The 14,011-nt window shown below is 38.8% G+C and overlaps 1 protein-coding gene across 6 annotated transcripts; it reads right to left on the bottom strand.

Moving 5' to 3' along the window:
* Nucleotides 1-638: 638 nt before the first annotated feature.
* Nucleotides 639-11,898, bottom strand: troap (trophinin associated protein). Of its 6 annotated transcripts, none has more exons than XM_023267813.2 (16): nucleotides 11,789-11,887; nucleotides 11,468-11,526; nucleotides 11,224-11,331; nucleotides 9,182-9,419; nucleotides 8,629-9,091; nucleotides 7,425-7,537; nucleotides 7,188-7,239; nucleotides 6,492-6,637; nucleotides 6,078-6,266; nucleotides 5,904-5,958; nucleotides 5,721-5,803; nucleotides 5,542-5,625; nucleotides 4,451-4,561; nucleotides 4,050-4,368; nucleotides 2,540-2,748; nucleotides 639-985 (listed from the first exon to the last, which is right to left on the bottom strand). In XM_023267813.2, the coding sequence occupies exons 3-16, from the start codon at nucleotides 11,283-11,285 to the stop codon at nucleotides 884-886; spliced, it is 2,226 nt and encodes a 741-aa protein (XP_023123581.2). In that variant the 5' UTR covers nucleotides 11,286-11,331; nucleotides 11,468-11,526; nucleotides 11,789-11,887; the 3' UTR covers nucleotides 639-883. The 6 variants fall into 6 exon arrangements, with proteins under 6 accessions (XP_023123581.2, XP_023123584.2, XP_023123585.2 ...); XM_023267816.2 differs by having other exon boundaries at nucleotides 4,451-4,558; XM_023267817.2 differs by having other exon boundaries at nucleotides 5,721-5,800.
* Between the last annotated feature and the right edge of the window lie 2,113 nt (nucleotides 11,899-14,011).

The raw sequence follows: 14,011 nt of genomic DNA, 5'->3' as shown, positions 1-14,011 counted from the left end.
CCCTGTTGATGACGTTTTTGTTGTTTTAGGTCCTGTTTTAGTCCTTTTCTGTCTTGTTTTCCTGAGGAGGCACTGCTGCGTCTCACCTGGTCTGATTAGGATGCAGATCTAAACAAATGTAAACTTGTCAAATGCCAATAATTCATTAGAATCAGAAAAAAAACAAAAGCACAAAACCAAACAAACTGGATGACAAAACTGTTGAGTCATCACAGGTTGTCTATTCTCAAACGAGATGCGGAGGTGAGATTCTCAGTTTTACTATCTGTAGTCATTGTTAGCCTCAAGGGGCTAAAATGTGTAGGATGAGTTTGAAGAGTTCACGAGGTTTCAAACTGGATCGTAAAACCGTTCACATTAGCAAATAATCTGGGTGGAACCTTGATTCTTTGATGCCAGACCAGATTCCTGTGTGAGCTCAGCCTAAAGAGGACTGCCTGGCTTTTCAGGGTTTGTCATTTTCAAAACACTGACTCCAGAGAGAGGTGTTCTTCTGATGACAGCTTCTTTTTGGAAAGGTAGAGGCAATGGAGGGGTGTTCAGTTGGTTATAATCTGTAAACCCACCACTAGATGCCACTAAATCCCACACACAGGACCTTTAAACAACCAGGTCCTGAAATTAAAACCAAACATGGCTCAACAGCAACATAAATTTTATTATAGACACTGTACATTACATCACTTTAAGGTTTTACAGAAATATCAACACTCTGAGGCTTCCTAATTCAAACGTTTATTATCACTATAAACACTGATCGTGTCTTCACTGAGCTTTGAAAAACATTTTTCCAACATACATCTTCAGACTTAAGCCCTAAACATTGTTTCTAATCTACTTTATTGACAAAAAAAAAAATAGTTTCTGCAGTATAAAAAATGCATCACTTAGATAGCTTCAAATTCTGTTCTTGTAGTGCAAATGATCTCTCCTGCTGTGGAGAAGAAGGAGCAGACGAGGGGTCCAAGTCAATCGGAACAAATCTCTGGAAAAGAAACATTTTAAGTTGTGAATGAATGAATGAATGAATGAATGGTTTATTTCAGTTACAATTTACAGTACAAAAATTGAATTGTGTGCATTCAGCTGACAAAGAATTAAACTTTAACAAGCTCTGTAACCGAAAAAGGAATAAATTGAAGGCTTGTTTCTGCCTATCCTGTACAATCCATTAAATAACCCAGTGTATCAGTAATACAAGGAATAAATGAAAAAAAAACAAGATTTACTCTATATTATTCTTCTTAGTCATTTCACACGTCAGTCATTTTACACTGTAGTCCTTAAATATTTTACATTTCAATGTTTTTTTTGAAACTCAGAGATCTACACAGTTTCAAATCATCACTAAGCCCAGTCCATAATATAACTCCCAAATATAAAACACATCTGTATTTAACATTAGTTCTCACATTATCTCTTTCTAAGACACCCAGCCCTCTGAAAATATATTTTTTTTCTCTTATTTAAAAAAATTGTTGAATACAAGTGGGAAGACTTTTATTCTTTACTTGAAATAGTATTTCTAATGTTTTTAAGTATACAATATCTAAAAAGTTTAAGGTACAAGACTCTGTACATAGCTTATTAGTTTCACAATAGAAAGCATTGTTTACTATTCTAATAACTCTTTTCTGGAGTTTAATTCTAGGGTCTATATATATTCTGTATGTATTTCCCCAAAGCTCAACACAACATGACATATATGGCATTATAAGTGAGAAATACGATATATGCAGACATTTCTTGTTTAAAAAAAAAAAATGTTTAAAAATCGCTTGTAATCTAATAATTTCAGATAATTTCTGTTTTATATATTCTATATATGCCTCACAATTTGTTTAGTTTCTGGAGTTATTTCTGCAAACTCTAAAATGTCACAGCTTAGAGCAAAACACACCAAATGCTCTGCTGTTCATGAGTTCCCAGCATCTGTGGGACTGAGGACCCAGTGGATTACTTATATCTTTGACCGTATGCCCACAGGTCAGAGCTCTGTGGAAACTATAATTCTGAGGGAAATTCAGAGATCACGGAAACTTCAGGATCAATTTTAAACTAATAAACAAAGACCAGGTGGGTTACTGTTTCTTCATGTCTCCTGTAAATTCAGCTAAATTCAACTGTTGTTTGCATCTGTTTGCTTCTCTCCTGCTCTCTGTGCTCACATATGCTGCATTTTAATCCTAATGCAAACCATTAAGACTACATGTTAACCAGCAGTCACTTCAGAACCATTTCCAAGCTCTGCATCACTAAACTGCCAGTTTCATTACCGCAACGTTGTCTGACAAACTCACCTTACATATGATTTAAAAAAAATGGCTGTGCTGTGAATTTGGCGATATTTCCATATAAAATGATTGGTCAGAGAGACAAAAGTAACCAAGTGTTGACCATCTTGGCAGTATTTTGAACTGAAAACCACTTTCTGGGTACATGTGAGACACAATATGGAAACTTTAACCCTAAAACCAACAGCAGTGAGTCAAAGTAAAAGCCGTTAATATTCACTCCACTCCATCAGCAGTGTACTTACAGTAGACTCTTCAAAGTGCAAGGTGGAGGCCAGCGGGTTTCCACATCGAGGCCGAGGAGGCGGACATACAGGAAGAGCTGGGACAGACACTGAGGTGTAGGTGGCCACCTCTTCATCCATACGCAGCTCCTCTAGCGGAGGAAGACGCTTACGCAGCATCGCCAGCATCGTCGCTACAGGACTCATGGAAGACTTCTGAACAACGAGGTCTGCAGGAGGAAAAAAGGAAAATTTAAAAGAAAAATCTATCCATCAATCTGTTTATACTGCCTGGGCAAAAAAAAAGTCGCACACTCTAATATTTTGATGGACTGCCTTTAGCTCTGAGTATGGCACTCATTCACTGTGGAATCATTTCAATATGCTTCTGCAATGTCACAGCATTTATTTCTGTCCAGAGATGCATTAATTTTTCTCCAAGATCTTATATTGATGATGGGAGAGTCGGACCGCTGCACAAAGTCTTCTCCAGAACATCCCAAAGATTCTCAATGGGGCTAAAATCTGGACTCTGTGGAGGACAATCCATGCGTGAAAATGACGTCTGATGCTCCCTGAACCACTCATTCACAATGTGAGCCCCATGAATCCTGGCATCATCATCTTGGAACATGTCCATGACATCAGGGAAGAAAAACTCCATTGATGGAAAGACCTGGTCATTCAGTATATTCAGGTAGTCAGCTGACCTCATTCTTTGGGAACATAATGTTGCTGAACCTGACCAACCCCAGATCATAACTCTAACCCCCACAGGCTGGTAGACACTAGCCATGATGAGGGCATCACTTCATCTGCCTCTCTTCTTACCCTGATGCCCCCATCACTTTGGAACAGGGTAAATCTGGACTCATCAGACCACATGACCTTCTTCCATTGCTCCAGAATCCAATCTTTATGCTACCTAGTAAACTGAAGCCTTTTTTCTGATTAGGCTGACTGATCAGTTGTTTTCTTAGAGCTACAACTGTTTAGTCCTAATCCTTTGAGTTCCCTTCACATTGTGTGTGTGGAAATGCTCTTACTTTCACTATTACACAGCCGTGAGTTCTACTGTTGATTTACTACGATCATCTAAGAGTTTGTTCCTGGAAGATGATGGTTCTCCACTATGCTTCAGGTTCTAAAAATGCGTTGGACGGTTCTTAACTTGATTTTAGTAGTTTCAAAAATCTCCTTAGTTGTTTTCTTTGCTTGATGCAGGCCAATAATTTGACCCTCCTGAGACAGATTAACATCCTCTCAATGACCACAGGATTTGTCTTCCAACATGGTTGTTTAAGAAATGAGAAGCTCCTCACTGCATCAGCTAGGGTTAAATAAATTGTTGCAGCTGAAATGTATTCATCACTGCAGTAATTATCCAATTGAAGGCTCTTACCTATTTGCTGAGGTAAATCCAAGTGGCGACTTTTTTTTTTTTTTTTTTTGGCCAGGCAGTGTATATTTATAGATATAAACGATAACTCTGAGAATAATAATTATGTGGCGTGTGAGATGTCAGTGTTACCTCTGTGCAGACGCTGAACAGAAGGGTTGTTCTGACTGGTTGGTTGTGACTGAGTTGACTTGTCATCATGCACCGGCAGCAGCTTTTTCTGCTCCGATGAAACTGGACCACGCTGATCCTGTTGAGATGAGGTCTCTTGCGTCTTAAAATACGGGGCTCTGATTAGCTTTTTTCCCGTTGAGAAAACGATGACAGATTCCCTGTGCGGTGCTTGTAAGAACATCTGTCCTCCCTCAAACTTCTGCATCCTCTCCTCCTCCTCATCATCATCACCATTGGTCCTGCTCGTCTCTGGCTTTTCTTCATGGTGGGATTTAATCTAGAGAGAAGAAACGGAGGGCATCCAGTGACTTTTTCTTTTCATCAAAACTTAATTCTGTATAACTGGTTTCACTTCTTACAGGTGAGGCTTGACTTGGGAGCTGCTCTACTTGTGTCTCAGGAGCTTTTTCTGTCACATTCTTGCTCTGTTCATCTTCTTCATCATCAAATAGTCTCTGGACAACCTCCTGCTTACGAACAAGAAAGTAATACAAGTTGTAGTTCACAGTACAGCATGGTTATTTCTGATTCAGAATATGTGCTTTTTGTTCAGGAGTACATTTTGTTGTCAAAATATCAGAATTAAAAGGCCTGTCTTTGCAGTAAATCTATTAAACTCTATCTCTAAAATGCCACTTCAAAAATATTTTAGAATTTCTAAGCAGGGATTAAGTTTTGAGGCAGATTATGTGGGTTGAGAAATCTGAGGTGTGCAAACTAAAAAGACATCAAAAGCTACAGTAACCTGTTTTAAAGACACTCAAAGATATCTTTGCTTTTACTGTCTGGAGCAACAAACTTAACATTTCCAAACAACAGAAAAATTATTAAAATCTGTGCTTAAAATCGTTCAGTTACTTTATTTGACATTCCTAATTCAAATGTATAATCTGCAGTAACTGGATTCTGCTGAACTGCAGGTTGTATTTCCACAGAGCAGATAGGACACAAGTATGAAAAACTAATTTAGAATGTAAGTACCAAAATATCTGTGGCATGTAGTCACCAATTCATCTTTTCCCTAGCATTGGTAACACCACTAAACAGTCGTTGATGCTGTTGTAAAATGAACAATCAAAGAGATTCAACTTTAATTTTTTTCCTCTTATGAGTAATGTTGTACAAAACAGTTTTTTTAGTTGTCTGTACATCCAGCCATAGTTGTGCTTTTTCCATAGAGGTGCAAGATTTTACATTGCAGTGAAAAAAGGGGCCACAGTGAGTAGAAATGTGGGGATGAAGAGGGTTAAAATGTCTCTGTTTGCTTAAAAAGCCTCTCTCTGAAATTTTGTTTACCTGAAAGACTCTACAGTTTTAGCTTGAAGCTGCACATCTAGATTATGTTTCTCTTCTTTTTCCATTAAATATTATTTCTGTGACGCACATTGGAAGAGATTTTTGTAAAAGCTCTGAGACGCACTATAAATCTGACATGATTTCCTGCTCTCACCTCCTGCTGCGGCTGAGGGTTGTTTTTGCAGCTCCTGAATCCGGGCGTGCCGTACGGCGACTGTTGAATCGACTGATGCCATTTCTGAAAACAGCAGCATCGTGAGATAAGGCAGCGGCTGTACGAAACACCGTGTGCTAAACGGACAGAGTGTGAACACACAACACGTGTATACAGACCATGGCAGACATGGGCTGGTGTCTGGTGTTGCGGACTCTCTGTGGATTCCATTTCTTCAGCGGAGTCTCTTTGAGTGGTCCTGCTGAGGAGGAAACAGTCGTGTCACATCAGGGTAAAAGGACAGAGAGATAAGGATGCATTAGGTTTTAGAAGATAACAAAAACAACGACGCTACATCTTACCTCCTGGTTCGGGAGTCGCCTGTGCATTGGCTTTTCTAACCGGCACTCTCTGAGCCTGAGAAGGGAAGCAACACATGCAATGAAACGGTTTGTTAGATTGCTCCATTGCTTTTGAAACAGAAAATACAAGAAGCAGGAGGTGCAGGAGTGAAAACTAATTTAATGTGCCCGTACGGAGTAGATTGAAGTGCCTCGGCCTGGTGGATATTCTGAGTTTCGGGGTGTGGCACCCACAGGCCCTCCAGCTTTCACCCCTTCATTCTGGAGGATACTTTGCAGTGCAGCGGGGTCCACTGAGAACAAGGTGTTAGCTGTACTGGGTCCAGCTTTTTGTCGACTCTTCATCACAGACACTCGTTGAGGCTGCACACAAGATGATATTTTGACACATTCACAAAATCTATAACCTTAATAAAACACTAAGACAAAAACAAAAATTTGAAAGCTAACAAGTTCCCTCTGAACCCCAAAAAAGAAGCAAGTAGCACAGTAACAAAAAAAAAAAAGATGGAAAGAAAGCACAACAACCCACAGTCCAGAAGACAGAAAGAAGGTGAAAGGGTGAAAACAGAGTGAATGTGTTCATACTGTGTAGATTGAGGTGCCTCTGCCTGGTGGACAGACTGACTCTTGGGCAGTGATACCTACAAACCCCAGATCTTTTACCCCCTGGTTCTGGAGGATGCTTTGCAGCGCAACGAGGTCTGGGGTGAACTGCACTGACTTCACTGATGCTGTAAGAGAGGAGCTCACATTTAGGTGACATAAAAAAAGCCAAATGAGTTTACATTTCACTGCTTGTTATGTAAGTTTACACACAGCAAAGCAACACTGACTGCTGTTCTGTTTTACTAAAATTAGGCTTCGTGTTTCTCTCCCAATACTTATTATAAAACAATTACTTGAGACTAAATAAGACATCTTGAAATGTTTGTAGACTGTGTTTAAGCAAAAATTGTTTGAATTAAATGAATAGATACCACTCTCAAGTCTTTGCAGTAAATATAATTCTACAGCTTATGCAGTTTAAAGATGAGGTTCAGCAATCATGAAGGGGATAAACTCTATTCAGAAGTAGCAACATCCACCTGATGGCGTCTACAGCCCCTTCATTGATATGTTTTTTAATCAAAAGCCAAAGAGTAACAACTGGTTGAAGAGCCACATCGTTTGCTAGAGCATGTAAAATGTAACTTATGGCTAATTTGACTCCCACAGAATAATAAAACTAGTTCTACTGTGATCATACACTGTACATAGAAGTACACATTGTGTCATGCTGACCTGTTGAGGGTCCAGCTTTTTTTTGACTCTTCATGATGGACACTCGCTGAGGCTGCAAACAAGACATGTTGGACACAAAATGTTTAAAAAAAATAAACATAAAAATTGCTAACTGCTGAAAATACTTGTCAGACAAAAGTAAACATTCTAAACTTACAGCAGCCCATCAACAAATGTAGCAACTAAAAGATGCTGAGAGGAAAGCTCTATAAGATGACTGATTTAAATCCCACTCACCAGACAGTTGAATGGTTTGGACTGCGGCGCTGCAGATGCCAGAGATGTGACGCTGACTCCTTCATTCCGGAGGACGCTGAGTAAAGCTGCGTGGTCGGGCTGAAATTTCTCTCCTTTGTTTGAAACATATGAGAAATCAGTTCAAGAGACTGTGTGTACGACTGCTTACAAAGACAAACAAGTGAGTCTATAATTAACAATAAGCTACAACTGTGGTAAGATTTGTGCATCGTCACTGATCATTTTGGCGGCAACAAGATTAGATGAAGTCAGTTATTGTAGGTAAAAAAAAAAAAACTAAACAGACAAACACATTTCAAATTATTGTGAGCTCTGTCTGGTACGAATAAAAACAAATGTATCTCAGTGGTTTCAATAGCAAAGCAAAAATAACATTCAAAGTGGAAAAATACACTCACTGGCCACTTTATTGGGTACACTTTGCTAGTAAAAGGTTGGACCCCTTTTGCCTTCAGAACTGCCTTAATTCTTCATGGCATACTTTCAACAAGGTGTTGGAAACTTTCCTCAGAGATTTTGGTCCATATTGACATGATGGCATCACGCAGTTGCTGCAGATTTGTCTTCTGCACATCCATGATGCCATTCTCCCGCTCCACCACATCCCAAAGGTCCTATTGGATTGAGATCTGGTGACTGTGGAGGCCGTTGGAGTGCAATGAACTCACTGTCATGTTCAAGAAACCAGTTTGAGATAATTTGAGCTTTGTGACATGGAGCATCAGTGGCTTGGTGGTTAGCGCTGTCACCTTGCAGCTAGAAGATCACCAGTTCACGTCCCGGCCTTCCTGGGATCTTTCTGCATGGAGTTTGCATGTTCCCCTGTGCATATGTGGGTTTTCTGGCTTCCTCCCACAGTCCAAAAATATGCTCAGGTTAATTGGTAACTATAAATTGTCCATAGTGTGTCACACTCACAACAGTCTAATTATGAGTGTGATTGTTTGTCTCTATGTGTAGCCCTGTGATAGACTGCTGATCTGTCCAGGGTGTCCCGTCTTCACTCTAAGTCAGCTGGGATAGACTCCAGCCCTCCCGCGACCCTAATGAGGATTAAGCGGTGTATAGATAATGGATGGCTGAGCTATTTGTGTTAACAAGCAATTGAACAGTTGTACCTAATAAAGTGGCCAGTGAGTGCATATACAGCTCAAAAGCAATGTGGCGACAATAACACACTTACCAGTTAAATCCTCTGATGGATTGTCCTGTGCAGCCACTTGCTTGGTCTGACTAGCATTAGAGATCTTGGACGCATCTTTGAGACTGAGAAGGTTCATGTCATTCAAACAGACCTCTGCATTAAGAGCAGGCTGCACAGAAGAACCAGCCTTATTCTGATGCATTGTGTTATCAGGTTTAGACAAAGTGGCTGAAGTCTTAAAAGTTTTGGAAGGTCCTGACAGGTGGGATGCACCTTCTGTAGTCTTTGCATGAAACTTCCCCTCCCTGGCTTTGGTGGAGTCCACATTGCGATTCAACACAGCTGGATGTTTAGCAGGTTTTGAACTGTCTATGTTGTTTTTAGGAAAAGCGTCAGTCCTTGATTTTGGAACAGTTTGTTGATTTTCTACTCGAGTGTTTTTAGGCTGAGACAGGTTGAACGGTACTGGCCGGGTGCACGGCTTTTTCTTCTTGGTTTTACCCTGCGGGAAAATTGTAAAGAATTAAGGGCTCAAGAAAAATACAATTAAATGAAAACTGTTAAATTTATAGGATGGGTGGAAAACACTTACAGCCAGAGGTTTCTCCTCCCATCTGCTGTGGGACTGGCTGAAGTTGGTGGGAGTCTGAAGATGAACAGACTTTGCCAGTACTGGGAGCCTGCTTACACCTGGTCGCACAGGAGCCTTCCTACTGATTTCTGAGTTTCCGGGAGGTTTGTTCTCGCTGTCTTTGTTTGAGAGGTGAGATACAGACACAGGTTTGGAAGACTTTGGCTCTGCTTGCCTTTTGTTGTGGTCATTCTTCATTCTGTAGGGAAAAACAACCAGTTCCAAAACAATAAATGTACTCTAAGTAAGGTTTGGATATTGTTTAATTATTGTCATAGAACAATTTTAACAAAAAAAAAAATATCAGTCATGTGAGGGGCAGATTCTGTCAGATCAGAGCCACTATCAAACAGAAACTGATTTTATCTCACAAGTTTCTGGAAAGTGTTATCCATGCATTCAACAGCTTGCCACTGGACTATCGTAACTCCCTGTAAATGGAGATGATGCAGTCCAGCCTTAGTTAGTTTAACCCTCATGTTGTCTTCGGGTCAGAATGACCCCACATAAAATCTTTTGTCATCATATACTTTGATGTAAACAAGGTCAAGTTGGCCCTAAATTCCAAAATTAAGGGAAAAAAAAATATGGTAATGGGTTGGGCTGAAGTCAGACTAAAGGTGTAACACAGATTTGATTGACAATTTATACTATATGCTTTAAATAACAATCAAACCAGGCGGGGCAATTTTGACCCCAGAGGACAAAAGGTGTATGGTAGCTGGGAGGACATTACGAGGGTTAAAGGCAGGTACCAGGCTCTCAGCAAATTACCCAACTTCTGGCTCATTTTCAATTTTCTTCTAAAAGTTTAATGTATAAGTTTTCTGCCACTAGATCACTCTGGTCATCATCACAACTAAAAGCAACTCTTCAGTTATTGCTGCCAGACTCTGGAATAGTCCCCCATTTCACATTAAATCCTGTCCCACTATTTGTGATTTCAAATCAGAATTAAAGGCCCATCTTGCTTGCTCTCAGCTCTTTGTGAAGCTGACCTTGATGTACCCAATCAGGCTCTCTGCTGTTCTGTATTGATTGTTGACCTGATTTCACTCAGTTTTCACTTATAATTCTACTTCATTTAGATCTAACCAAAGGTTTACCTTAGCTACCTGTTTACTTGTCACATCCATCATGCATTTATATGTACAACTGCACATAATTATCTCTGTCTCCTTTTTCTCATAATTTGTGTTTTGTCCTCTCTTTTACTGTACTTGGCTGAACGTATTTCTGGCTCTGGAGCTGTACAGGTCTAATCTGCAGTTTACATGTTCCGCCAGTGGGTCCAGTGTTTACGTTCTCTTGTTTGTTGTCTGTTTATCTTTGCTACCCTTTTCTCTCTCCTCTGTACCTGAAACTCTGAACAGTCAACCAGACGGCTGCCCTCTCTGAGCCTGGTCCTGCTGGAAGTCTCCTCCTTTTAAAAGGGAGTTTTTCTCTTCACCAGAAACTTCCTCTGTCGGCTTCAGATCTCAGCACCTTGATGGGACTTTACCGGAAACCTACCAGTGTTATTTATTTATCTCTAGTTTTTAAGAGAGTTCCTGTTTGTCCGTATGTTTGTTCTACTGTTCGTGGAGTTGTGCAATCATCAAACATGAGAACACGAGCACAACAGATGCACAAAACCCACATTTCACGTGTAGACTTTGTTTTATCGCAACATGACGCGTCCATGATAAACATTCCTCTGTGTTTTTCCAGCATTTTAAACTGAGCTTTTATTTTTTTAACTTTTAAATGTGAAGACGTGCAGAAGCTGTTTTGTTTGTTTACTGAGTGAGTTGATGTGGAAGGATTCAGTATGTCGAGCTATGAGTCAAGATTAGAAGTTAAAAGTTCATACGAAGCGACTCAAGCAAGGATTATAAATGTTTGCCATTATTCAAAAGTCCTTAAACTTTAAATATTGTACAAACTAAAGCAGCTGTAGTAAAAACTTTGTGTTAATAAACTGCAGTCTAAACATGTGGCTGAAACTGTAGAAAGCGGCTTACCTCTGAAAGTCACTGTGGATTGTGTTCTGACTTTGCTGCCGTAGGACTGAAGAGGAATCCATAATAATGACAGGAGGACGAAGCCAGAGGTAAAGGTCTGAACAGCAACTGGAGGAGCAAGAAATGGAAGTAAAACATATGAAAAGTTGACCAACCAAGCATGAAACACCCTACTGGCTTAAAGTAAAGTAAGTGTGAAGATGGAGAAGATGCATAAAGCATGCAACGACAGAAACAAACTCACATTTCAAGGCTGCAAAGTTAGAAACAAACAAGTCAATGAAGCCTCGTGCAGAAAAATACCTGCACAGAATACACAGAGAATGACAAAACAAGTCAGTTGATAAGTAATTAAGATATTTTGCCCAATCAGTAGAGCTAAAAGCTAAACATTCGCACAGCACAAGGCAACGGCACAAAGCTAGCAGCTACATTTACAGTCTTTCCTCGTTAGCTGTAACATACTTTACAAACTTTCAAAACATCAACAAGCCTCTGCTACTTCCACCTGGCGACCCTTTTAAGTATTTCCGATACTAATTAAGTCGAAATGTTTTGGTCTTACGGGCGTTTTGTGGCGATTTAAAGATCCCTTGTTCAGTGCTTTCACATCACAGACGGCTGTCAACTTCCTGGACTCGCAAGTTTGTAAAAAGCGAGCTTCGTCATTGGCCGCAGTGAGAAGCCGTATCCGCCAATCGCTGCGCTCAATTTGGTTACGACAACTTCGTCGGCCAATGAGGACCTGATTTGAATAAACAGCTCCATGGCAACGACGCGAAAGTTGTTTTACCACGTGACTGGATTTTGCCGCGGCCTCCTCCTGAGTTGAAGAATTCCGAGAAACTTTATTGTTTCCGATTGTTTCTAAACCTGTGAAGTCAGAGTTTTTAAACTTTGCATAATCATAAAATATTTAATTAATAAATAGAACTACTAGCCTGAAGCATGTAGCTGGAATAACATCAGAACATAATAAACAAATAAATAAAATAAAATAAAATAAAATAAAATAAAATAAAATAAAATAAAATAAAATAAAATAAAATAAAATAAAATAAAATAAAATAATGTGTAACATGCCTGAAGCAGTGGTATTGCTGCCCAAATCTTAATGCAGGGAATAGGAAGACAAGGGCAATATAAGTTAAAATCAACAATAAAAATAGATCAGATCAGGAAAAGGTATTGAAAGCACACAGAGATGCTTTGAGGAGATTATTTTAAAATGATACAACGATCTACAACTGGGGAAGCTGTTGGAAAAACAAACAATATTCATGATTAAACCGTCTTATGAGGACAGTACTTAAATTAAGTATTATATAGCTTCAGTGCAGACAATTGGTGAATCCAAAACACTGCTCGGTGCAACAAAACCAATAACCTTCGCCCACCAGGACCCAAGCCATGCAAACTATATGTTTCTTTTTATTAGTTTTATTTTCACATTGTACCTTTTTGTTGTTATAATACTAACAACATATATATATATATATATATATATATATATATATATATATATATATATATATATATATATATATGTATGTATTTTTTTTGTAAGGCAATTTCTGCACATCTGTGTTAAATACAGTGTTTTTTTGCACCTTATTTTGATTTCTTCTTTTATTTTCCCTAGACTATTTATAGGTCTGTTCACTCAAACTGCTATTAATTAAAAATAATTTAAATAAGCATTAACAGCCAATAGAATAAATCCATCTCACTCCAGCTTGTATATAAAAATTTACAACCCTGGTGTGGCTCAGTGGAGAAATTCTTCTGTAAATCCTCACAATTCAGACTAGTTCATATGGAAGCCTGTTTCCACCACTTGAAAAAATACACACACACATACTATCTCAAAATTATGACATTGTAAGTCATGACTTAATGACTTAATATATTAAGATACAATCTCATAATTCTGACTTTTGTCTCATAATTATGACTTACTATCTCATAATTATGAGATAGAAAGTCATAATTCTGAGATAACACGTAACTTTTTTTTTTCAAATAGTGGAAATGAGCTTCCATAAACTCTAAGGTACACAGTTATAGACATAGTTATTTATTTAGAATCTGACCATTTCATTTTACCACCGCTGTTTATCTCAGTCAGTCTTACTTGAATGTTGATTCTCATGGCTCCATAGAATTAGATGCGGCTGTTGATTGAGACATCGGGATTCAGGCTAACAGGTAAGTTGTTTATACACAGTGTTTGTTTGTTTGTTTGTTTTCACACGCTGCAAAATACTCACACCGTATTGTTAGCGTGTGTCTGTTACCTAATGTTAGCTAAATAACAGGTAGCCCATAAAGGACGACACAGAGAATATAACGTTGGAGCTAGCTTAAAGCTAACTGCTAATGTCACTTTATTGAACACGAGAATCGATGCTAAAAATAAACCAAGAACAGCTAGATAGATTTCAAAGAAGAAAACCTCTTATAAAACAACCTGACGCTAGGTTTAGATGGCTGAAACCTCAGACATCTAAATGTTGTATCTCATAGAAAGTTTTTTATTTCGAGTCATATTAGGAGGATAATAAATTAGCATTATTTTGCTAGCTAGCACCTGAAGGCAGCATTTGTACCATTATCTGAAGAACAACATTGTTCTTAAAAATTATATCGGTGCTTCACTGCTTTTGTTTGACAATTATAGCTGTTGTTTATTTAGCAAATTAAGATTTTATTGACAAAACAAAATATAATAAACAGCTGTTGTAAAGAAGTACCTGAAAATAAGTCAATTTTACCTCCACATTGACCC

This window comes from Amphiprion ocellaris, chromosome 8, assembly GCF_022539595.1.
Source record: "Amphiprion ocellaris isolate individual 3 ecotype Okinawa chromosome 8, ASM2253959v1, whole genome shotgun sequence".
NCBI classification, from domain to species: domain Eukaryota; kingdom Metazoa; phylum Chordata; class Actinopteri; family Pomacentridae; genus Amphiprion; species Amphiprion ocellaris.
The sequence above is the reverse complement of the archived record's forward strand: the minus strand, read 5'-3'. Positions and strand labels throughout refer to the sequence as shown.